Source organism: Tribolium madens, unplaced genomic scaffold (assembly GCF_015345945.1).
Source record: "Tribolium madens isolate multiple individuals breed KSU strain unplaced genomic scaffold, Tmad_KSU_1.1 Scaffold_19;HRSCAF=116;Tcas5.2_LG9, whole genome shotgun sequence".
In the NCBI taxonomy this organism is placed as follows: domain Eukaryota; kingdom Metazoa; phylum Arthropoda; class Insecta; order Coleoptera; family Tenebrionidae; genus Tribolium; species Tribolium madens.
The window spans coordinates 16,302,146-16,328,795 of record NW_025400983.1 but is presented as its reverse complement, the minus strand read 5'-3'; the positions used below and the strand labels follow the sequence as shown (position 1 = coordinate 16,328,795).

The 26,650-nt window shown below is 29.0% G+C and overlaps 1 protein-coding gene across 1 annotated transcript; it reads right to left on the bottom strand.

Moving 5' to 3' along the window:
- Positions 1-419: 419 nt before the first annotated feature.
- Positions 420-19,355, bottom strand: LOC123011580. Its single transcript, XM_044409087.1, has 22 exons — positions 19,163-19,355; positions 18,962-19,116; positions 18,724-18,911; positions 18,599-18,675; positions 18,343-18,536; positions 18,126-18,286; positions 15,101-15,269; positions 14,852-15,042; positions 14,238-14,373; positions 12,343-12,526; positions 12,146-12,288; positions 11,985-12,093; positions 11,913-11,938; positions 4,252-4,435; positions 4,049-4,200; positions 3,856-4,001; positions 3,724-3,800; positions 3,482-3,672; positions 1,974-2,303; positions 1,596-1,925; positions 696-1,022; positions 420-645 (listed from the first exon to the last, which is right to left on the bottom strand). Exons 1-22 carry the CDS (start codon positions 19,305-19,307, stop codon positions 496-498), a joined length of 3,765 nt encoding a protein of 1,254 aa, XP_044265022.1. The 5' UTR covers positions 19,308-19,355; the 3' UTR covers positions 420-495.
- Positions 19,356-26,650: the final 7,295 nt, after the last annotated feature.

The window sequence follows — 26,650 nt, the reverse complement described above, 5'->3', positions numbered from 1 at the left end:
CAGTTTTGACACATAAATTTACATAAGTTAAAAACTATTGGAGGTAAGTCTAAAAAACGGGATGCGTTATATCGACAATTGAGTGGCGAATCTAAAACGGTAACAAAAATTGTGAGTTTTCATTAAAAAAAAATAGAACTTAGTTGTGTATCTTATTTTAGGACATCCTGTATTAAATATATTTTTTTAAATGTTTCATTATCGGATCTACCATAAAAAAAATCAAGTCAATAGTTTGGGTAGAAAAAAAGTTATAGAGCTTGCACGCACCCCTGGGTCACACTGTATGTATTAGTTTTAGCTGATACAGACTTGAGTATAAAATAAACCAAAAAATTGATTTATTTTATTTCATGACCTTGCATGCTTAATATAATTTGATCACTAATAAATAAAGTAAAACAACAAATTTATTTACATACAAAAAATAATTTATTACAAAATAAATAGAAAAGTATAAACAAATAATAAATAAATATAAATACTTATGATATTTTAAACAAGTACCTCTTTTTTGGAATGAGGAATTTTGACATGGTTTTTAAACAACATTTTCTCTAGCACAATAACAGGAGATTCAAAGATGAGTGTCCAGACTATTGCAATAGCAAGCGAAAAGATCAAGTCGCCCCAAAACTTATGAAACTGTAAAAAGCAAAGTTAGTTTTTATTCTAAATTTAAGAAATAATCTTACCGCGTAGTAATCGCTGAAATGCAGCGATGATCTTGTTGTAAAATTTGTCATAAAAATAAATGAATAGTGCACTAAATATATACTGTATGATAATCTCGATAGTATTTGAAAAATGGGTATCGAAAGGAATTTGTTAATGGGGCCACCGTAATCCATAACACATCCAAATATCACCCAACAGATTGCTACGGACCATGTGGGTCGCATCAAAGCAATGTAGAATGAATTGGCTAATCTGTCGTACTCTGTAAATTGAAGAGTATGTCCTCCGTATACACAAACCGCCATTAAAACAAAGGAAGACAACCATGCTAGCAATACCAACATCTGGAAATATAAATTAAATAAAGTATTATTAAGAATACGAATACAAATAAACTTAAGTTAAAAGACAAAAACAGTTGTTTCGAAATCGTTCGTACAGTAAACGCAATAGTCTGTAAAGTTGTACTTTTTCGGCCTAATACGTCATTAAATCGTCTGTAAATGTTGTGTATGTTAGTAAATTAAATTTTAGGATTAAAAAATTTAAAATGATTTCTATGTATACAGGGAATTTTTTTAATAATGTGAAAAATTGCAACCACATATTCTATATCATAAAATAATATTAAAAAATAAAAAAAAATATCTAGGGACGTGCTCGTACGCAAACCATTGGTAAAAGTAAAAACATAGTAATTGTCGGAAAATAAACGCTTTTGATGGCTCACAAATGGATTTTAATTTTTATTATGAAAATTTATCACCCTCTATATCTGTAACAAAGCTTTGTGGGACGTTTATTTGACACATTAGTGTTATTTTTTGTTGTAGAATATTTGGTTGCAATTCTCGCATTAATCAAAACTATTTTTTTTTGTCCAGTGTAATAGAGCAAAAATTATTGCTTGTATTTACCTTATTAATTTTAATCTTTTTTCCCGATGTTTTTAATTGAGAAATCACATAACCAAGCATCAATCCCATTAAATACGGGGTCATTCTGGTGTGAGTGGGCATGTAATAATACTTCATGTAGTCGCTAAGGTTTCCACTAATATTTCCAGTCATTTGTCCATTAAGTTTGAAAAACCATCCGATTAGAAAACTACTTATAATCGACAGAACAGACAATATTGATGAAGTAATAAAACCCCAAGTTGGCCATTGGCGTATCAAAACTAGGAGTAAAGGTGACACTAGAAATAATTGCATGTCCACTGAAAGGTACCAACTTTGAGGAATACACTAAAAATTGGAAAATTAATGTTTTTACAACAAATTTCAGTTACTTACTATTCCGTTGGGGTTGTTGTAATTTTGGATATATAGTAAAGTAGACCACCAGTAATCCTTACAAGCTTTGGATAGAAATAAGTCGGTGTTTTCCCAAACAGGTCCGGAACCAAAATAATTAAAAAGAGCCGCATGTGCTAGTAGCATTGCAGCTAGAGAGGGTGTCAGTCTTAGGAAACGGTGCAGATAGTATAAAGGAACATTGAATTTTGTCCCTTTGTTCATAGATGCTTCAAAAGTATACATTGTTAAAAATCCACCAATTACTAAAAATGTGTCGACCGAAACGGTTGCTCCAGAAATGTATTGGCTGTAAGTCGAATCGAGCCACTGCAAAAATTTAATTAATACAAAATTTATGAAAAAAAAGTGATAAAAAAATTGTAAAAAAAATATTTTGCATATTTAACTCTTTTGTGAGTGTTGGTAGCTTTTGAATTGGTGTTATGTTGGTGACACTTGCGTTGGAAAGAAATTGCTTTCAGTAAACTTACCAATTTATCAAATTTTTGGTGGCGGAAATAAAACGTCTTTATGAATAACATTGTTACGTGATCTGATGCAAAATTTCCAAAATTATTTTTTTTTCTTTAAAAACCGCAAAATGGAAAAAACACTATAAAACACTTGTTTCAAAAGACAATTCAAGCAATCGTTTGTTCCTCAACTCTACGTTGCGCGGCTCGTTTTGGAATTGGAACTTGTTAAAATGCTCTGCGACTAGTAATTTTCCAAACACCAACAATTTTAAGCGTGTTTGGGCCTTGATTTTGGAATGATTTAGAGTAGAATGAAGTTGACAAAATCATTCTCAGAACTGACTCTAGATTTGTGTCATTCGAGAGATAATTGAAAGCAGATACGACCGTTTTTTGAGTTTRGYCGCAAAATACGTTTAAAATACGGACGTAAAATTACAAACAGTACGACGCGATCGGTTAAAATGCTCTACGACGAGCTAGTTTCAAGTTATTGAAAGTACATATTTTGTAACAATGTTACATGTAAAATTATTCTAAATTTGATACGCAAACCGATTTGACACAGCATTTTACAGTTTTTAAGTTAAAATTTTATATTTTACATTAAATAATTGGTAATAATCACTTTTCCTAAAATAGTAATAAATTAAACATTCTAACGTGATTCTAACGTCAAAAATGTGTAAGAAGCAATTTCAAATTTTGAAAAAACTTAACTAAAAAAGTTAAGTAGGACGGTTCTAAGCGATTGTAGGAAAAAAATTATTTATAACATTTGCAGGAAAACGATTCCAAAACTCATGCAAGTGCTAAAATTTGCTGCACTTATTTTGGTAACTCTTGCTTCCATTTTAAAATTGCTGTCTTTTCGCACTGTTGAAATTATTTTTTTGTAAAAACATCAGACTTCTAGTAAACTACATACTACAATCAAAAAGTTTTTAACTATACGTATGTAAAATATTCCGGAAACTTATTTGGATAGTTTTATCTATGAATTCCACTACACTCGTAGTGACTACTTACGTTATAAACATCCAGATAGTTGTCCAAAGGAACAAAAACGTAAGCCATGTAAACATGTCCCAACACCACCCATAACGTACTTAGTGCCTTGATACCATTTAGACATGGCAATTCTTGACCACTACCCAAATGAAATAATTTTTTTCCATTTGTGTAAAATGAAAATGCTGTTGTAATTGGGTGGAGAGCAGCTGTAAAGTATAAGTGTTTTATTTGTGTGAAGATTACACAAAAGTACTTACTTTTTTTTGTGTACTGTACAAATATATCATAAATAGTAGAAGTAATAGTGATTAAACCAATTATCGCAAAGATGACTCTAAAATATAAACACAATTTTAGATTTTCTACACATTCCAAAATTCTTTACTTACATCGCTGTTATAGCTAAAGTATCCAAAGAAGGTCCTGAATCTTTTGTCAAACACAATTCGTCGTCAAATGTTAAAAAATTGTCAAAGATTTTATTTAAATCTTGAGCAGTGCAAGAATTTAACACACAGAAGAGTGCTTCTACATTCTAAAATAAATCTAAAGTTATATTTGCATTAATATGTTATTTCTTACAATTTCTCCACTATTATTAAATGTTATGGGCACATAAGTTTTACAGAATTTAGTTTCAACATCTTTTATACTGAAACATTCATCGTAATTGCCCATTGGTCGAAAATTTCCTTTTGCTACACCAGATGGTATTTTTGAGCTAGCATCGATTACTAGAAAAAAATAATTATATAATTTTTTTAATTTAGTGCTAAATCACTTACATAGCAGAAGCAGGTATGGTGATTCTATTACGCGAAACACATCTTTTTGACATTCTGGTGATAATGTTTGATTTATTTCTGGGGTAATTGATTCGAATATATTCTGATAAGGCACTTCGTTGCTATTACTGTTTTTAATGAATAATACCAGAATTGTTGTAATAAAACCACTCAGTTTACTATACTTCATTTTTCACTATATTCAACTTTTTGACTCTCTTTCAAATAAACAGTCACTTGGGTGAATTATATTTATATTGTAGATAAAAAATTATCAAATATTACACGAAATGAACTTTTGATACAATAAGGAGATTCTAGGTTATTAAAAGTATTTGTCATTGTTTTTGATTTTATCTTGTTCCTCTATTCGAAAAATACTCTTAAAACCGATTTTGTGTAATTTAATACACGATGAATTAAATCGGACAATCACTAGATAAATTTTTTGAAATACTAGATTATTTAAAAATTTGAAACAATAGCATTCAAACCTAAAATTTTCTTGGTCTACATGCTTTAACTTGATCTAGAATCTAAATTACTTAAAAAAGAAAAGTAAAATTTTGCGCACTGGTAAAGAAACTTTTGCTTTTTCATTAGATGTGATTTTTACGTGTTTTATTTTTTATATAAGGCGTTTTAACAAGTATTGACAAATTGTGTAACTTTCATAAAATTAAAAAATATTATATTTAGATTGGAATAGACGAAGAAATAAGTACAAGTTGTATTTTATATAAAAAGCAGATCAAGTTAAATAAGAAAATCTCCACCATATGCGTTGTAGAAATTTCTAAATTATAGATAATGTATGTATTTAGTACTTGTGTAAAATTCCACTTATGATTTGTAAACAGTTTTAAATAGTGATTTTTAATCAAAAAAAAATAATCGTACAATCTAGAAAAATTGTGGCATTGATAACGTTTGCATTGATTTACCAATAGCATTTAGGTATTTCTAGAACTCGATTTTATTTAAAACTTTAAACAAACATATTTTGTGGTGAGTTTCCGTTTAATTTAAATTCCATATTGTGGAATTGTTATTTCAATCTAAACAACTTTGTTTCATGGAGATTTGAGATAGCAGATTCATCTTCGATTCAATTCCCAAGTCGCTTCAATTGCATAATTAAGCCATCGATTCCTCAATAATAGGGAGTGAAACACAATTCACAAGRCATTCTAATGCGAAAACACCTTAAAAGCCACACAATCAATCTCTTTCCAACAATAGGTGTTGCACCCCTTATCTTCACGAGAAAGATGCGATAACGAGAAAATCGGATTTCGTTATTCACGATTCGAAGCAAAAATGATTCAGAGCAAGTTTTACACATTTTAATGGACAAATTATTTGATATAAAAAGTGAAATGTGAAAATGTTTTAGGAAATATACAAAACAAACAAAAAATATGAAACCAAGCAAATTTAAGTTTTTCCTTTAATAAGAACTAACTATTGGTAAAAGTGCTAAAGAAAACTGTTTTGAAAATAAACGTTTGTTTACTTTCGAATTATTTAATTTTATTTTCAATTCTTACATCATAATTTTTGTAACCAGTTAAATCTCCGAACGGAGAAAAATTTACTCCGAAACCAAAAGGCTACATAACCTAGCATTTTATTTTTTTTACTTTTCTTTCATGTTTTGCTACCAAAAATTCGAGTAATTGGTAAGAATAAATAAAGCAATTTACTTCTAACGGCATTGCCACCAACATTAAAAACACTAGACTATTAATAATGCACTTCGAGAGGCTGTTTACGCATCCAAACAAGTTTTTTAATAGCTTTATTAATGGCGCAAAATAGAAAATTTATTTATTACTCACAAAACGGTCACATTTATCAATTATCAATTATTTTTTCAAAAGTAAGCATTGCGTGGTTTCATACTTTTTGTTCACCCGGTATGTATTTGAATTAGCATCCGGAATTATTCAAAAAACAAGGGAATTTGTTTTTGCTTTATTATACATACATACATGTAGCCAAATTGTTTATTGACTAAAATGGTTTAAACATATAATAGCCATCAAATTTAATAAAATTATTGATTATTTAAATACAAATTTTTGCAGACATTATCAAAAAGTTACCAAATTATTATTTGTTTTTAGATATTGGTTAAAGCTTTACCGAGTTATTGACATTGTTTTACATTTTTTTATTACAGGCTTTGACGTAGATTKTGAAGCACCTACTCATTTAATTACAATACTTACTTTTTTTACGCAACTACGGAGGTAATTTTATCATCAAAGGCAAAAATGGCGATCATTTCATTATCTTAAAGTTCAGACACAATTAATTGATTACTAATGTTTGTTTTTATTTTCAACTGATTTTGCCGAATGTTGATCAGTTTTGCAAAATTTCAATATAAAAATTTACTCTTTATTTATAACAGCTTTACAATGAGAAACATTGCTTTAGTGTATACAGGGTGCGCCAGAACTCGCACCCCAGAGAAAAATGCCATATAAGGTAAGATACCAGGAACATGGACAAAAATGTTAAACAAATGTCAAAATAAAATATCTATAAAAATTTCGAAGTTATGAGGGTTTAAAGTTTGCACTTGGACTCTATTTATTTCTGTTGGAAAAATAATTTTCCAAGATTTTTTGCTATAGGCTATTAAAAGAGGAAACAAGGAAGCTGTATCCTAAATTGTAACTCTGTTCAATGTTATTTGTGGCTTTTATGGCAAAATTTTTGTCCCTTTACTAAATAATTATAAAAAAACATAACAAGATCATCACTATCCTTAAATACATATAAAAAAATGTCAAATGTCAAAAAATAAATGTCAAAATTTTTTGACAGAATTTTTTTGTTTTATAAAAAATAAAAATTTTCAAATTTTTCTTTTGTTTTTGAGTTCTAGAAAAATTTTAATTTTTTTAAATAGCAATCTATTATAAAACCATTTTTCTCACGAAGCTTATGGTCTAAGGATTACAACTATCTACTTTATATTTAATTAAAAAAAAGGTTTTACATACATTGCAATTTTCACAAAAAAAATCGCATAACTCAAACACAAAACAAAATTTCGTTTTCAAAATTTGATTACATTTTTCATATTACTTTAATTTATATTAATTTATTAATTGTCATTTTCTGGAGGCAATTGATTAAAAAAACACGCTTGATTCCACACATTATACACCCTGTATATTAAGGATTATTCTTAGTGTCAATTGTTTTCGCATTTGCAGTTATTTGTATGTATAGCAAAACAATAGTCTTTGTTTTATTACAAAATTGATGCTGATTTCAGCAACAATTGTTTTTATGTATGGGTCGGGTRTCGCAGRTCACTTTAACAAGGTTTCTGTYTGTSATTTTTGTTATTTTTAATTCTTCTACTTGTAGTACTAAACTTTTACTATGTAGTCACGCCAGCTGTAAATGTATTAATAATTCGACTTAATGGATTTGAGTAGTTTCAATTGATCGGAAATTTCTCTTTGTTTCAGATCTCTCATACTTTTAAAACACTGTCTATAAAATTTTTATACTCTCGTCTGAAGTCTACATTGTTAATAACCAGGAAGAATGACTGCATGGTTTTTACAGTGCACTACTATTAGTTATTTCTTATAATTTTTGATTATGAAACTTCATGGTCCCAATAATCTTTAATTAAAAAATAATAATAACAGTGGCGACGATATAAAGTAAAATTTAGTGCTGCAAAATATTGCTAATCTCTATTGTGAGGGGCTTTCAAAAATTTTTATTTCAAATCTGGATAATACAGCGTGTTTCAAAATTCACGCCTCATAGAAAAGTAAGATACATGGAAAAATGTTTTTGACATTTATTTATTTTTTGCAATTTGACATTTTTTATGTCTATTTAATAATACTGATGACCTTGTATATGTTTTTTTATAATTATTTAGCGAAGGTACAAAAATTTTGTTAATAAAAGCCACAAATAACGTTAAAGATAGTTACAATTTAGGACATAGCTTCTTTGTTTTCCCTTCTAATTTCCAACAGAAATAAATAGAGTCACGACCGTATACGAAAGTAACTGTTTCCATACAGCGAATTACCTACGAAAGTTGACTTTATCGAATTCTCTTAACGACACGTGTGCCGATATGAAAATAACGTAACAGAGGTTGTAGATCTCTAGGCGCGTCTGGCGAGTTCAGCGTGATTGTTGGCATATGCATTTTTTTAACATTCATTTACTTCATCGTTTAAAATTGACGCAAAGTTCTGCTAATTCAAACCATCGAGTATTTATTACTGCCGATGTTAGATCTTTAACAGAAACATTAAATCGTTCTATTAAAAATAGTGTGATTTTTTTTGTCGTGGTATTACGGGGGTTGTGGAAAAAATAGTATACGTAACTCGCTGAAAAGTGTCTAACGCACTCAGCTAATGTCTCGTAAATATAAGACCCACATATCCGTTATTTGTCACCACTTTCCGTGAATACTATTTCATGTTCCTGATATCTTACCTTACGGCATTTTTCTCTGTTTAAATACTTGTTTGCAAAATTGTGTTGTGAAACGAGTTTTATAAGAAGTATTTTGTCGCACGCACGGGTTTAGGACGCGACGAGCGCAGCGAGGAGTGTGATAAAGAAGTAAGTGCGACAAAGTGCCTTATAAACGATATATCATACAATATTTTTTTCTACTTTGCAATTTTTTTTGAACAAAAAACAACATGACAACATTGCGCGGTAGCTAGGTGGCTGTGAAATAAATTAATTTGAAACGTCATTATTTTATTCGTAAAAATGAATTCCAAAGGTGTCGAAAACGTTTTGCAATGTACATCTCTAAAAATATGGATCTTAAGGTAGGTAAGGTAGGACGGTTATAAAATAATAGAAAAATAATTTTCGTCACCTGTCTTCGATCTGCTTAAAAATTAATTTATGTGTACAAAGTGTGTTAGAACTCGCGCGCCAGAGAAAAATGTCATGTAAGGTAAGATACCAGGAACATGGAAAAAATATTATACACGACATTCGGATGGCATTTTAAAGTAAATAAATTACTGAGTTTTTATATTTGTAGCTATTGAAAATGAATACATATTCAAAATAGATACAGGTCATGCAAAACATTAAAATAAAACTAGACCAAACCTAATAGTAATTGTTAATTTGGTTTGCGTCCATATGCTTGCGTTATTATTTGATATGGATGTGTTCTGTGAACTGTGGTTTGATGATGTAACCTGTTCGCGTTTCAAATTCACCGTGATGTGAATCATAGTATGTATGAATAAAGTGGAACAAGTACTAGAGATGTACAGTGTTCCAGAAATTGATTAGTAATCGCATTATGTACTTGAAACTTGAATCAAAGTATGTAATGTTTTTCTATTTGTGATAAAGTTTGTTACTTTTGTTTAAATCGTGAAGTTTATTGTTTTTATTTTTAGCGTACTTAGTTCTTTCAGTTGATTGTATGTAGTAAGAAAGCGTTGCTACTTTTTAGACAATTAGCGTTAATACATATCATATAAGCTAAAAGCAAAAAATAATTATAGTTATATTCAAACAAAGGAATTGAAGTTTTTATTTTTAATTTAGGAAAAAAAGACGGATTGTATTAGAGGAAATGATGATTTATTCTGCGACACTGTCAAAATTTACGGTTTTTCTCCCATGTAAGGAAGTTTTGCCAACTGTTTGTCATTTCTCAATACGAAACGTCAAATTATTGTTAACAGATTTAAAGCAATTTTAAGCCTTTTTGAGTCTAATTCGAAGAATAAAATATTTAACTCGTCTTCGTGTAAATCAAATACTTTATTCCATCTCGTGGATGATAAAACACTCGTTAACACTCGTGGTTTAATAAAAATTAAATAAAGCGTCCGATTTACACTCAAATTCGTCGAATAATTAATATTATACAACAAATGAATTAAACGTAGGTACGTTTATTTACGAAAAGACGTTGAACTTACGAGCACGTAGTGCGTGTGAGATTATATCTTTCACGTGGCGTAAAAGTTTTTATTCAATTTTGACGATATTTTGAACAAAAAATATAATAATATTTAAATCACACTATTCAGTCTAGAACAATCATGTAGACTGCGTAAAACATTTTTATGACAAAGTGATTACATCCAAATTTGTGACACTTGTGCGAAAAATAGCTGAAATCGTAGAAGATCAAGACAAAAAGGGAGTTTTTGTATCCCCGGAAAAAAACTTTTTTTTAATTCACTAGTGAATCATTGCCTGCTTATGATGGTTGTTATGGAGTTAATAAAGTTACTTTAAACTGTCAAAATTGAATAAATAATTATTTTATCCTTCAGTGTTTCTAAAAAAACTAACTTTTTATGCCTTTACTTAATGGTTTATCGCTAAAAAATTTGTCTGACTGTTTTTTTATTATTTTCTTCTTGGAAAATGTTAATGTGTTACTTCATTTTTATAAACAATAACTGTCGATTTAAACTAAACTTTAATTAAAATTCAAAAAAAGTTGCGTTTACTCTATATGATAGTCTAGTTTAATTAAAAACTAAAACCAACTAAAAAACCTAAATCTTCTTTAAAACCCAACTTTTTCGCACTTTTGAAAGTACAGTCTTTAATTTATTTAATGGCATAGTAATTTAGTGTAGTAATAAAGTTATTGAACGGCATACAGTGTAATTACCCCAAGCCATATAACTTCCAACAGAATATTATTATTGCTTCTATACCGATAAATTTAATCTATTGGTAAAGGTATGTTACTAGGTTTATAATAATATTGTGTACATTTTAAGTTAGTTGACGTTTTTGTGAATACCTGTTTTGTCTRTACCTGACTATTTATTTGCATGCATTGAGAATTTAAATCTAACGGTTATTTATTTAAATTTGGCGTCATAGTTGGCGGTGATGTGTGTTGCGAACTGWCCACAATTTTTAGTACGCCCGGCGATGTGTCAAATGTCAGATTATAGCTTTCAATACAATGATTCGTTCACAATCAAACTTTCATGGATATCTGTGACGCCCAATCTACAAAAACACTCGTTTCTTTTTGAATTTCTGGTGGGAGTAGTGTGAATCAAGAACACGATATGACATCCTCCGTCTGTTTAGGACATTTGACAGCTTCTGACATTTTGGTACTAAAGTCAAAAATTAAAGCTTTTCCCTAGGATTAGGATTTTTATAGGGCTTGAATTACGTTGATGATATAAAGGGTATAAATCTTAGCCTCAAAACAATCTACAAATGACCTACTTGACGGTAAGACATACTTTTGACGTACGTCTTAGTTCTGAAGCTAATCGCATTTGTTAAAGTGAGATAAATAGCGTGATAAATACGCAAATACGAGAGAAACCAACATGGCTGTTTACAAATGTTAAAAGAAGATAGCTATCTGATACGTTTTTCAAATTATTAATTGATCTACACGCATATAATTTAAAAACGAACTTTGCTTGTGTATATCCCAACTCAAAATTATATTTTGTTAACTTGGTTACATACATATTATTTTTTACACTATTGAATAACACAAATTTTGTGTTTATAAATACATGTCATATTGCGTCTAATTGTAGAAGAAAACGTCTAGAGCAGAAGACAACAAGTAAGGATGTAATATTGTTATAATATAATAAATAAAACGCTGTAATTAATTATTTAAAAGTGACTTTATTTGTATGTGTCCCTGAAATAACACTGTTAATATTAATACCAAGTTGAGTGAAACTTACATTTTTCAAACAGCAATTTTTCTATTGTAATCATTGGAGATTCAAATGTTAAACAAAGAATTATAGCTAAAGCAATACTACACATAAAATCGCCCCAAAAATTAAAAAACTGTAAATCAAAATATTAGATTAAGTTTAGTGTTATAAAATCGATACTTCACCGTATAGAAATGTGTCAAGCTAATTTCAGTCTTGTAAGAACTAGTTCTGAGAATGATAAACGCATAGTGAACTAGATATATGGAATAGGAAATTTTCGACAAAAACTGGAATATGGAAGCTGACAAGAAGTTATTAACAGGTCCTGGAAACTGCAAAGTAACTACCATTTACATAGAAATGGCCTTAATTATCTTGCCTCCGTATCCTGAGACACATAAAAAAATTATGCCACTAATGGCCAAAGCCCAAGCTGGTCGATTGAAGGCGATGTAAAGAGAATGAGACCATCTATTGTAAGGGGCTAGCATTGTGTCGTGTCCTGCATAAACGCACGCCAAACCACCGACTAGACACAACGACCAAAGTAGCAAAATCATAATCTGCGGAAAAAAATTATAATTATATAATTGTTTTCATTAAATGTGGAGTGTTCCATTATGCAAAAAAATTCTCTGAAATTTATTTTGCATATACATTCTTTAAAGCTGAGGAAAAATTAATTTTGTTCTTTAAGATTTTATGTCACTCTTTCTTAGGGGAGAGTGGGTGAATTTGCGCACCTAAGGAAATTTTACTTCAACTTTGAGAGTTTAAAAAACTTTTATTTGTGTCTTTGGCTATTGATATATATGTTAGCTACAAAATGCGCGACGTTATGAGGCTTATGGAAAATGCTGTAGTACAGAAAAGAAATTTGAAAAAACAATAATTTAAACGTAGAAGTGCATACAGTATGATTCAGWAGTCCTGGACCATTTCTTGAATTTTTTTTTACAAGATATGGTTCAGAAATAGTTCAGATGATGTATTCCTAAATTTAGTTAGCGGAAACGGCAGAGCTTCCAACATTAAGCAGGTTGTTGAAAAAATCAACAATTTGTGTCTTATATAGTATACAAACCATTTAACAAACTAGTAAATTCAGTAATAAATTAAATCTGACAACATTGGAAACAAAAAAGATAATGTGCTAAATGGTTATGTGGAAATAGTTAGTTCTGTCAGTTTTGTTTTTTTTCAGAAACCAAAGCTTGAAGAAAAATCTGTGTTTGATCACCATTCGAGAGCTGGTCCAACACTTTTGAAACAACCTGTATATAAAAATAATAAATTTAACAATAATTACTTTTTTGTTTTTACAACATATTCCAAAAATATGAAACCAAAAAAAGCAAAAGAATATAAAAATTAAAACAAACAAAATTAAATAAAGTCAAAATACCTAATAGAAAACAAAGTTTACATTTTCTGCCATTTCCTTTGTAGCACTATGTAAATAGATGTTCTGAAATTGTAATGACAAAAATAAAACACAAAATTGTCTATAAGTTTAAGCATAGTTGGGCAGACATTTTTATAACAATCTATTAATTTAAGGTATGTGTAAATATTTTAACAGGTGATAGTAGAGCTCAAAAGAAGTCAAAATAACGCAACGTGGCTTATTCGAATGTTTATAGTTTTTTAGATACAGTAAGTTTTCTTTGTGGAATAAATTTAAATTTTTTAAGCCAGCTTAAAACTTCACCAACTCAAATTGTAAACAAGTATGATCTCTGAGGGTAGCTCTTCAAAATCTATTACATTGCTTTAAAGAATTTGGGTAAAAATTAGCAAAATAGGCACATGGAAATGTGTCCTCATAAAAAAAAACATGCAGGTAAAAATATTGGATCAATTTTTTTGTTGAAGATATCACCCAATTTCATTACCTCAATTGTTACTAATTACTAGCAATGTAAATTTTGGGATAAAGTACTCAAAAAGTTCAAGCTTAGTTTATACTGCATTTTTTGACAATTTTTCTGACGCCAAAATAGAGGTTGCACCTTCTTTATCTTAGAAACTATAAACATTCTTATAAAGCAAATTTAGTTATTATTTTAGTTAGTTATTTTGACTTTGACTATGACTCGTTCAAATATTTGCTCATACCTAGTATAAATATAACACGGTAGAACAAAAAAAAATTGTCACTTTTTTTTTATTTAAATAGGATTTTTTTTTATCAAAACAATTAAAAAAATATTACGAGTAAGAGATCGATAAATCTCATTATTTATAAAAATATTTATTAATACTGACTCTCACCTTTTTAAATTTAATTCTCAGTTCTCCACTATTAATTTTAAAAACAAAATAACCCATAATCATGCCCATTACATATGGTCCAAACCGCCCATAGGTTTGCTCATAGTAAAAAAACATATAATTTAATGTATCATTTCTAAAACAAATAAAAACGTCGTAGTTTTGAATTATTATTTTCTTCCCTACAGATAATAAAGTTACGATTTATTTTCTTGTTTTTAATTAATAATAACTTAATAAAACTTTATTCCTTCAGGAATAAAAAGTGAAACACCGATTTCTACACTTTATACAGAATTAAATAAATTGAATCTTTTGCGTATTTTTTGACAAAAACAATCTCTTTGATTTTTACTCTTAAAAATTGCAGTTTAATAAACTGAATATTTTGACAAGTTATTTGACAAATTTATTATTTTATTAAGTTATTATTAATTTAGTCTGTTGGGAAGAAAGTTTTGTATGCATCTCTGGAATAAACATCTTTAATTTTATGAATAAAAATGCCCTCGGCTTCTATGTGTCGCCTCTAGCATTACCTACATACTTGAACTTACATACTTAGATTACAAGAGTTGTTTATTCCATTGATACTTAAATAATTATTAACTTACTTATTTCCAATCATAAACGCAGAAAACTGTTTGTTAAAAGCAACTCCAAAAGGTATGACAATGCCAGCAATTGTGAGAATTAACAGTCCAACTAAAGTCCATTTTGGCTTTCTTTTTAAGGCAAGGAGAACAAGTGGTGATAAAATAAAAAGTTGCAAATCAATAGATAAATACCATGACTGTGGTACACACTAAAATTAACTAAATGTTTAAAAAAATGTCAACCTAAACTAATAATAATAAATCTACTGCTTGTTCGTCGTGTACGTAGTTTTGAATGTATAACAAAGCTGCCCACCAGTGTTTTCTGCAAGGTGTTACTAAGTGTTCATCAAATGAATTCCACTGAGGACCGTCTCCTAAATATTTCAATGTTGTTGCATGGATTAAAACTACAACTGCTAAGGCAGGAGTTAACCTGAAATGTTGGGATTTATTGATTTGCACAGAGTAGGAAAGTTATTCTGTTTAGCAACTGCAAGAGATTCTATAGAAAAATGATGATATTATTAAAAAAACATGCAGGTTGTTTTTACGAAATTGTTAAGTTTACTTTAAAATGTTAAAAGAATACAGAAAACATTTTTTTTACGAAAACATGTATTTTTTCAGAAATTTTTACACAAAATCGAAGGCAGCAGGAAAAATTTCTTACTTTTGCAAAGAAGAAAGTACAGAATTTAAAGCTGTAAGAATTTTTTATGTTATGCATTTGTAAAAATTAAAAAATAAAGAAGTTTGTTAAAGTTGAATTAAGTACTTAAAAAATTTTAATGGAACACCTTACTTATTGCTTTTGCATCTAATAGACTGTTAAATTGTCTATCTAAAAATAAAAACTTATAAATGCCTAAAATTGATAAATAAAGAGATATTGAACATTCAATATTCATTGTACAGGGAGCTGCATTTTGGATGTTCGAATAGGGAATCTCCGAAACTAAGTGGTTTAGCCAAAAACGAGTAATACATTCTGGGGCTAATTTTTTGAGAAAATAATATTGGTTAAAACCGCATTCCCGCTATCGTCTTTTGTTTTCGACTTATAGGCAAAAATTGACATTTTAGCGAAATCTAAAAAAATTCATATTTTCGTTATTATAGAAGACACAGATTTGAAATAAAGACATTATACTGGCACTTTTTTACGTAGAATTTAATAATGTAGTTAACAATTTTTTTTAGTTGTTTGTTTAGCCGTAATAAAATAAACTTGTATTTTTTTAAATGGGAATCATAGATGGCTATGTCATTTTTAAAAAGCTTGTTTTTTTCTTATCTAAAAAAATATATATTTGTAACAAATTATTATAATACATTTTTCGCAAAAAATTATCTTTGATTTTTGTTCGCAGCTGGCCATGAAAAAATGTTGCATCTTCAACCAAAAGGATTTAAACTATATTATTCAACCAGTATCACTAATGAAAGAGTTTTCTAAGTACTAAGTAATGAAAAAAATGCAAAATAAATCGTAAATCAACTTATTGGCGACTAATAACATTTCTTTGTTTTTAAACAAGCTATCCTTACCATTGCAACTTCTAGTGATACATAGAGTGTTGTAAAAAAAAGCCGCTTTAATTCTTCAATAAAATATATTTTATATGACACAAAAATGACGATATGGCTATTCAAGTACTCAAATTCCGTCTAAGTGGAACGTTTTCCTACCTCCATTAGATCATCAAAAAAATGTTTTTTGTAATTGTGTTGACTGTTGACACATTTGTTTTTCCTATTTTTTGATTTTTTAAAAATATGTAATAATTTTGTTCTGAGGCGCTCGGATATTTGTTCAATGCTTTTACCGTATCGTATTTTTTAAATCTTTATAATTTTATCTATTTTTTCATCTATTTTACAGTTCACAAAACTCTTATTGATTATTATTTACACATTTGGAGTGAAATAGTTTTTCCATGGCCAACTATTATCAAACAAAATATGTATTTCACTTTTTAAGTATAGTTATAAAAAAATATTTTGTTACAAATATATATATTTTAGATAAGAAAAAAAAACAAGCTTTTTAAAAATGACATAGCCATCTATGATTCCCATTTAAAAAAATACAAGTTTATTTTATTACCGCTAAACAAACAACTGAAAAAAATTGTTAACTACATTATTAAATTCTACGTAAAAAAGTGCCTATATAATGTCTTTATTTCAAATCCGTATCTTCTATAATAACGAAGATATGAATTTTTTTACATTTCGCCAAAATGTCAACTTTTGCCTATAAGTCGAAAACAAAAGACGATAGCGCGATGCGGTTTTAACCAATATTATTTTCTCAAAAAATGAGCCCCAGAATGTATCACTCATTTTTGGCTAAACCTCTTAGTTTCGGAGATTCCCTATTCGTACATCCAAAATGCAGCACCCTGTACATAAATACTGAAATTAAAATTATTTTATTGTAAAAATAAAGAATAATGGATTTAGTTTAACATAAATGTGATTATTAAGTGTCATTTCTTCCATATCTTGTGCAGCTGTGCACTTTTTAACTATTGAAACAATAATGTTTTTTAATGTTTTTCATGATCGTTCCCTTAGATGCATAAAAAAGTGGTATATAAATAAATATATAAATTTTTCAGTTTATATACTTGATTTGACATCTGTCAAAATTAACCTCAAAATTTTCAATAAATTCACGTTTTATATGAAATTTCACTGACGAGCCTGAAAAATGTTGTTCGATACACGTGCGCTGTCTTATTTTTCAGGTCTTCGACCTCSACTACATCACTCAGCTTCGCTTCGTGCCRCAAAATTCGGTCTCAGACCTGAAAAATAATTTGACAGCGCACTTGTATCGAAAATAACTCTTAAAGTTAAATACCTATCCTCTTAGTTATTGATTATAAACACCTAAAAGTAAATGATTTCGGAAAGACAATTCAATCTCTTAAATGCAAAAAAGAGTTATTTATTATACAAGACGATAAAGAAATTGTTTATCCACGAGTAAAAAGATTAAGTTTACGAGTGAAGAAGACATGAGTGGATCTTTTAAATACTACTTTATCTACTGAAATTAATTGATAAAAACACTCATTAACATTGAGTACAAAATAAATAAATAGTGTATCTAATTTTTTTAAGGTTTTGAACTTTTAACAAACGTCTTCATATTTTAAAGCAACACTTGCATTTTCTTTCTCCCTTCACGGTTTAACTACATTTACCTGCATTAAGAAGTTTTTTTATGAGTAGGTAAGTAGTAAAGAAGTGTTAATTGAGGTTCATATTTGCGACATACCTTATGTACCGGTGAATGTAAAACAAAAACACATTAAACTTTATTCCTTTCGCGTCAGTTTTGAGAAAAGTGTATACAATTACTATTCCCCCAATTACAAAAAATGTGTCTACAGCAACAGATGCTCCAATAACAAACATGTTGGCGGTTTCTTGAATAAACTTAAAAATAACAATTTTTTAATAGTTGTTTATGTTTAAGTAGTTGTATAGCCTACCTCAGAAACTGCAAAAGAATTAGCTATTGGTCCTGCAGCCCCATTTAYATATTCGTGAGCTACYACTATCCACATCATGCTGAGAGCTTTSATCCCATTTAAGCACAGCAATTGATCTTTACTTTTTGTCGTTGCTACCAATTTCTTTCCATTTGTGAAATAAGAAAATGCAACTGTAAGTTCATTACCGGGCTCTTAAAAAAATAGTTAAGCGTTGTTATTATTTTCTTTATTAGGATATGTATTTTCAACTTACTGTATTTCTTGTAATGTAGATAGAAGTCATAACTGGTTGAGAGAAAGGAGATTAGTAGAAATATAGCTAAAATTGTTCTACAATTGTAGTATTAGTTAAATTAAATATTTTATGATAAACGCTACATTGTTGCAATTGCTCCCGGGGACATTTTCTGTTGCAAATTTTGAGTGTAACAATCATTTGTGTCAAAAACATATAAATTGTGTAAAGTAGATATGTCTTCCACAGAACATTCATTTGGAACGCAAAATGCCGAATGCAGGTAAATCTGGTTAGAAATGATTTTTGCTTGACCGCCTTTTGTTATGCCCTAAAATTTTTCTCTCAGTGTTTTTTTTTTGGTCAAAGGTAAAAACCTACCAGTGAAAAGTTTTTGGTTGGTATTGGAATTTTCCCTAAACAGTATTTACCGCTAAGATCGTTTGTTTTTACACTTAGACATTCGTCAAAATTTCCCAAATCGTAAAAATTTCCAGCTAAGACTCCAATTGGAATCTTAGATGTTGCATCAAACACTACGAAATCATAACTTATAACAAATTTGAATAAAAAAAAGCTTACTTTCTAAGGCCCACTGCTCCATGTTTATTAATCCACTGTTATAGAGTTCTAACTGCCTTGAACATCCTTCGGAAATATTTTTCATCTTATTAGATGAAACAGCTGGACTTGGAAAAAATATTAGCAAAACGAGAAATAATAACATAACTTACACTTTTTATGTACATAATAACTGTTTTCATCGCTACGCATATTCTAAAATATTATCTTAATTGAATGTCGAAAGGTTTATCAATTTGAGTGAAATATCAGAGTACTTCAAGAGTATTACAAAGAATGTTATCTCTGTCCTTGTACAGGGACATAGCCCTATGTTCAGTTTGAAAAACACATAGATCAAGCCAATGATAGTCTCAGTAGCGTGTCTACAATTCTTTTGTTTTTTTGGCGTTTGAAAGAGAAAGTTTAGATCTTTTTTTCGGTGTTTTCAAAATTTGAAAAAAAAATTGACAAACCCTAAAATTTTAAGGTTACTTTTGTAATAATTCAAATACCCGTAACTCAATTTTTCCAAATGAAATACCTCAATTTTTATTTTACTAAATGGAAGAGAATTTAATTCTGCATCGATCTCCCTATACTTACCAAAATTTAATAATTTTTAAGTTATGGTGACTTTTTGTTAAGACTGCCGAAAATCTATTACTAACCACATCCGTTTTCGTATAGTTTGCTATGGATATCAAAAATGTTTCATCTCAAATATTTCAAAAACGGCTAAATTAGGCATAGGGAAAACTAATAAAAACTCCCTTAAAATAACCCAATTAATCCAAAAAGGCATTAAAAAATATACCTTTCCATTTAAAATAAGAAAGTTGAGACCGACTTCCGGTATAAGCGAAAGTGACGCCATCTTGAAAATATTTTCATTTAGGAGGACTTAATGGTTTATGGCTATGTACCAATTTTCAAATAAATACGATTATTCGAACTCCCAATACTTCTAATGTGGGGTTTAGACGGAACAGCCTGTATAGTAGTTTATAATAGTAGTAATAGTAGTTGTAATTTTAGGTATAAAACATACGTAGTTTTATTCATGGCAAGCTTTGATGAAACTTTTTTGAATCACACGATATTATATCATATAAAGTTTATATTATAAAGGCTGGATTATGAAAAACGCCCCAAGCCATAGCTCTATTATTTCGAAATTATGACAATATTTTGTAAAACAAAGTTAAACACATTTTGTTATCTATYGTTTGGGGTAGATGCTATATTAATGCTGTTTTCTGTTTCATGGAAAGTGACATCAACTTTAATTTTTTTAATGGAACAGCCTGTATATTTTAATACTCTTGAATTCTTTGTTTAATTGATTTTTAAAAAGTTTTAGTATTATTGAATAAAACCAACCATTAGTGAGATATTTGCCAATTAATGTATTTATTTATTAAAGTAGGCAATGAAAAACAATAATATCAAGATTATCAAGTAATGTTGACAAATATTATTACTTTGCATTTTCTCTTATTGTTTGTATACTTTTTGGTGTTAATCATGATAATGTGTTAACAGACAGGATTCAAGAATAAATTACTTTAGGTTGAAGCTGAAGAGTCAAATTGCATAAAAAATAGGAGTATTTCCTGGAAATTTAAAGGATCGTCTTCTTAATGAAATGTATCAATATTCCGCCCAAGAATTTCGTAAAAAAATACATTGGAGCAGTGATTCAGAGTTTTTCCTTAGTTACGGAGATTAAAATTATTATTAATTATTAAAGCAAAATAACGCAACTAATAAAAGCTGGCAACGACGAGTACAACAAAACAAGATACGCAAGAGAGAAATGTTATGTACTATAAAAATGTGATGTTTTATCAAAAATAGAATTTTTCAATTTTTTGTTTTGTTTTTAAGTTCTACAAAATTCTATATATTGTTTTAAATGGCAACCCACTAGAAAACCATTTTTCTTATGAAACTTATGATTAGAACTATCTATTTACATTATATTTAATTTTTTCAAAAAAAATACATACCTAAATTGCAATTTTAACAAAAAAAATCTCATAACTCTTAAACAAAACTAAATTTCTTTCTCAAAATACGATCAGATTTTTTATATTTCTTTTATTTATATTAATTATTATTTTCTGGATGATTTTAAAAAATTGCTTGGTTCCATACTTTATATTCACCCTGTATGTTGTGTTGAAGCCAATGGCCAATGAAGGAAAACGAATACCTACCATTTCTTTTTGGATTATGTATATTATGTATATTATGCATAAAGGTTGCTTATATTAAATCATCTGGGTTTATCCGGAATTTGACTATGGAGCGACGGACCCTTTGATCATGGTTGAAAGTTGGTTTGACAGATTTATACACCTTTAGTGTCGACAGAGGAAAAGGMTAAGCTGCTTTGAGTTTCCGTGCATTAATGAAAATTGCACAAAGGAAATTGAAATGTGTAAAATAGGTAAAATTTGTTTAACATATTTTTCATGTTTCTTTTTCTACATATAACTTAACTTACTTGGAATTTTTTTCAGGGGCGTAAGTTTTGAAACACTTTGTATAAGCAATGTTTTTTATCACATAGAATACTAATTCTCTAACAGTTTTGACGAGTGCAGCATCTTCCATAATTAATTAATTTCAGGAAAAAGTTTCATATTTTTAATTTAATTAATGTAAGTAATGACAAGATTCTGATTTGTGCATGAACTTTTATTTATCATTTAGCGTAAAACTAATGGTGAATTTATGCTTCCATATTTAAGATTGTCACCGGGTAGGCCACCATATCCGTATCTTTAATGGTTTGGATTTAAATATATTTTTAGACACGCCATCACCAGTACAAGCAAAATGTTTTCGTCACTAAAGCATATTTGACTATCTGCAGGGCTAAAACCGTTATAGTTATAGTGTCGCAGACTTTTTTAAGGCAAATTTGATTGTCTACAACTTTGTCTTTTCCACTTTTTTTTGTCTTTAATCGTATGTGAAGCGTTTTTTAAAAAAAGTTAAAACATGAGTCGAAGCCTTTTGGCTTCGACAGTAATTTAAAATGGAACAGAAATTTTTTTCTGTTTCATTTTAAATTACTGTTTTCATCAAAGTTTTTGCTATATTTTTATTTCTTACTGTGAAGTATTTAAAGTTGCGGTCAATTCATAGTGGCTATTTAATTTATTGCAAAGTTGGCAGCCTCAAGCCCGCCACCTCTAGTGTGTGGATTATGTCTATGTTGACAGCAGAAGTCACTAAATTGTGTCAACAATTGTGACAGGCGTAGCAGATTTTATATGTGAAGATTGTGAAGTATTTACAACCCGACTTTTTCTCAGAATCGTCATTTATGGTAGATATGTCCCTAAGAAATTTTTACAATATTACACAGGAAAGTGGCCACTATGAATTGACGGCGACTTTAATATTCTATCTGTCTGTAATTTTTTTGTTTGTGTTGTCATCATCTTCATTTAATTAAAATAATTTTTTTCTTCCTCTTTGGTAAATTTTAGACACGCTAGTGAGACTCATTGAATTGAATGAATCATTCAGTCATTTGTTATAGAAGTGCAAAACACATAGAAAGCATGTGTTTCATAATAAATATTCTGTCTCAAGAGTGAGAATTTTTATTTTTTCTATTATTAAAAATGTTTTTGGAATTATTTCATTGGTCGTGGAGAAAAAATGTTTATTCTAGTCCTAAATTGATACAACAACACAAGTACGAAACAAATTATCACCTGTAAAGCATAGATAGGTATGTTTCACGTTGGAATATAAGAAAAAATTTGAATACATACTTCTAAAAGTAAAAGCATCCCAAACCAGAAATTAATAAAAGCCGCAGGCTTTTATGCTATCACAAAACTGTTTGATTAAGGTTTGATAAAAAAATGATTGTGAATGGTAACCGTAAATATGTAATCCACTATTCAAATTAATAACACTCAATTCACACTTTACTTAAAAAAACTTTTAAATAATCTTTTTTATTTCTATAATTAGTCGTTTAACTTTTATTGATGAATAAATTTAATTAGAGTAAATAATTATTTGAACTGAAAGAGCAAGAAGCCAATTAAATAAAGAATCTGAGTAAAGCAAAATGAATCCTTGAAACTTTCTTCAATTCAGTAATTTTGCTTTTCAAGACAAAAAACAAAACTGGGCAACATCTTATAAAAACATAAAACCACAATAACACATTTTTTGTATATGTTTCCGAAAATAACTGATTTAGGAATTAATTTGAGTTTCTAAAATGAGTCTTTTCCGGTTATTTTAAGCACTCAGTTTCCAAAAACAGTTTTGCCGGACATTACTCTACTCTAAAATTATTAGTTTTTTTAAAGTTTTAACAAAAAAAATCTTGCTTGTAACAAGTACTAAAAACGTTTTTGCGGACTCAGCTGCTATTCCAGAAAACAGCAACAATTTTTTTAAATGCGGTACCCATTATTATTTTTATTTTGTCACATTTTACTGTTTTTGTGTTGCGTCCCCTTCTTACAAGTAACTTACATACCAAATTTCAAGTTTCTAGCTCTTATCGTTCTCGAGATATGCTGTTTAGTTATAATTCGTCCAGAAATGTAAAAATGTAGGTCAAATTATAGCCGATTACAATACCTACTTTCTTTATAGGATAAGGAAAGTAAAAATTATTAGAAAAGCAAAACTGTACATGTTTGTCTTCTCCAGGGTGTGCCAGAACTTGCGCCCCAGAGAAAAATTCCAGTAAGATAAGATACCAGGAATATGGAAGAACATTTTTTTCATGGTATTTTTCTCGGGGTCGCAAGTTCTTTCGCACCCTGTACTAATATTAATTACCTTGTAAAACAAACTAAAATATATATGTATATTTTTTAATTTTTTGTATTTAATAATTTTTTATGTAAGACCAATTCTAGTCAAAAACAAGAAGTTTTCTCATAAATAATTGATACTGCGTTTCGTTTGCATCAAATTTATAAAATTCTACAAAGAAGAAATAATCAGTTTTCATTTGTTTTTGTTTTTTATTAATAATAACAATTGTAATATACTTAACAGAATTAATGTTTTTCCAAATAAAAATTTTTCAACAAAATTAAACGATTCAGTGACGACATTGCACATCGTGTGACAAAATATCTTTTTTTATGAGCTCTTGATTGCCTGTTTGTATGAAGCACTATTCTACAGGGTTTTATGTTTTAATGTAATTGTTTTTATTTGTTTAATGACGTTTTTTTGAATGTTTATTCTAAATATAATTTCAAACCTTTATTAAAAAAACTTACATTTACATTTTTTAGAGTCAATTATGTGATAAATTTAAACTTTCTATATAAAGAAAAAGAATTCTGTATTACACTGGATTCCTGTGACAAATTTAGTGCCAAAAACGCCCCTTTTTTAGTACTATTGTTGTGCACAAGTGTATTGTAGATTGCATAATTTAGTACGAGTTGTAACTGGTCGAAGGTTGTAACTGCCCATAGCTTGCCAATATGGCGGCACTAATTCTCCTTCATCTATCCTTGTTCTTTGGTGTAGGGGCACAGATTAAAGTATTAATAATAATTATTAACTTTATTAATCTGTTGTAGGGGGCTTAAAACTTTACTAGTGTGTGCTTTCACTCAACTAGTATTAAACTAGGAAAAAAATATTTATGTCATTCGTTCCAACTGACTTTACATTTTATTATTCCCTATTTCTGAGTTTGTTACCGGTAAATCATAAATGGATTCAAGCGCGGACAGAATCCAGTGCGCCCCAAACATTTTATGCAAAGACATTTGCAATTCTTAGAGACGTAGATTAGAAAAATGTGTTTTATTTTTACACTAAATCTATTTGCTTTGTATATTTTTAGCTTATTTTATCGATTATATCTTTAAAAATAAATAAGACATTTATTCTTCTAGATGTTTCGTATTTTTAGGACAACTGTTTTCAAAAGTGCCTTCCGATTCTTTTAGTTTAAAAGCCTTTTTTTCTGTCACTCTTACTTATTTATTTAGATGTCAATTAAACGTCGTCAGTTATACAGGCTGGATTATTAAAACTGCCCTAAGCCATAACTTTATTATTTTTAAAAGTTTGACAATATTTTTTTGATTATATCGAGCAATCAAGATAATTTGTAATCGAGTGGTTATAAATGATTTTTATCTAGCCAGCTGTGAATTTTTCATGTAAAATAAAATATACCGCTTTACGAGAATAGGGGTATCTACTTGTTTTAACTCAAAATTAAAAAATCGCCGTTTACTAAGCGTCTACATCAAAAATAGACTTCAATTATAAACTTGTTTTCTTCCAAAGTATACATTATTATCAATTATTATTGGAAATTAGTTGAAACAATAAAAAACAATTTATTATTAATTAATAAATGACACTAATGACAGAACTAGAGCTTTCAAAAAAGTAGAGCGGCACAAATAAATGAAAACTTATTGATTGCGTGAGCATCTATTTTAAAAAATGGATGACAAAAATTGTTCAACTTTGTTCTAAGAAGTATTGTCAGATCTTTAAGAATAATTGGAGCGTTATTTATAATCCAGCCTGTATACAGGGTGCGCCAGAACTTGTGCCCCAGAGAAAATTTTCAAGTAAGGTAAGATACCAGGAACATGAAAAAAATGTTTAAAAAATTCTATCTGTCAAAAAATTTTGACATATTTTTTGCCATTTGCCATTTTTTTACATCTATTTAATGATACTGATGATTTTGTAATGTTTTTTTTTTACAATTATTTAGTAAAGGGGCAAAAATTTTGCCAATAAAAGCCACAAATAACATTGAACAGAGTTACAATTTAGGATGCAGCTTCCTTGTTTCCTCTTTTAATAGCCTATAGCAAAAAAAACTTGGAAAATTATTTTTCCAACAGAAATAAATAGAGTCAAATTGCAAACTTTAGAGCCTCATAACTTCTAAATTTTTATAGATAAATTTTTTTAACATTTTTTCCATGTTCGTGGTATCTTACTTTATATGGCATTTTTCTCTGAGGCGCGGGTTCTGGCGCACCCTGTATATTAAGATAGTTGCTTACTTTTCGTTTTTTTTTGTTAGAAATAGATTTTTATTTTGTGACCCATTTCTATAAAACTAGCATTTTCGTAAAAATGTATATAAAAAGAGTCGAAATTGTTCAGTTCATCCCAGCAGCTACGTCTTCAATTTCTGGATTAGCTTAGACAAACCCATTATCAGACACTAATAATATTAATTCCTACAATATGTTTGCATAGGACGGTGGTTCTTGCTTAATTGTTTCCAATTAACATTTTTTGCTGTCACGGCATTGCAGGTTGAATCTCACTAAATTCAACTTTGTTGTAGTAAGTTAACGATCGGTGTTACTTGAGAATTCCTCGAGAAACGTCATAATGTCATAAAATTTACTATCCTCTCTCAGACTCGTCCAACTAAATTCCTTTTTTCAATATTCATCCTCACAAACCCAAAGGATTTGACGACTTTGATGGACAACGGCAAAAGTTTAATAT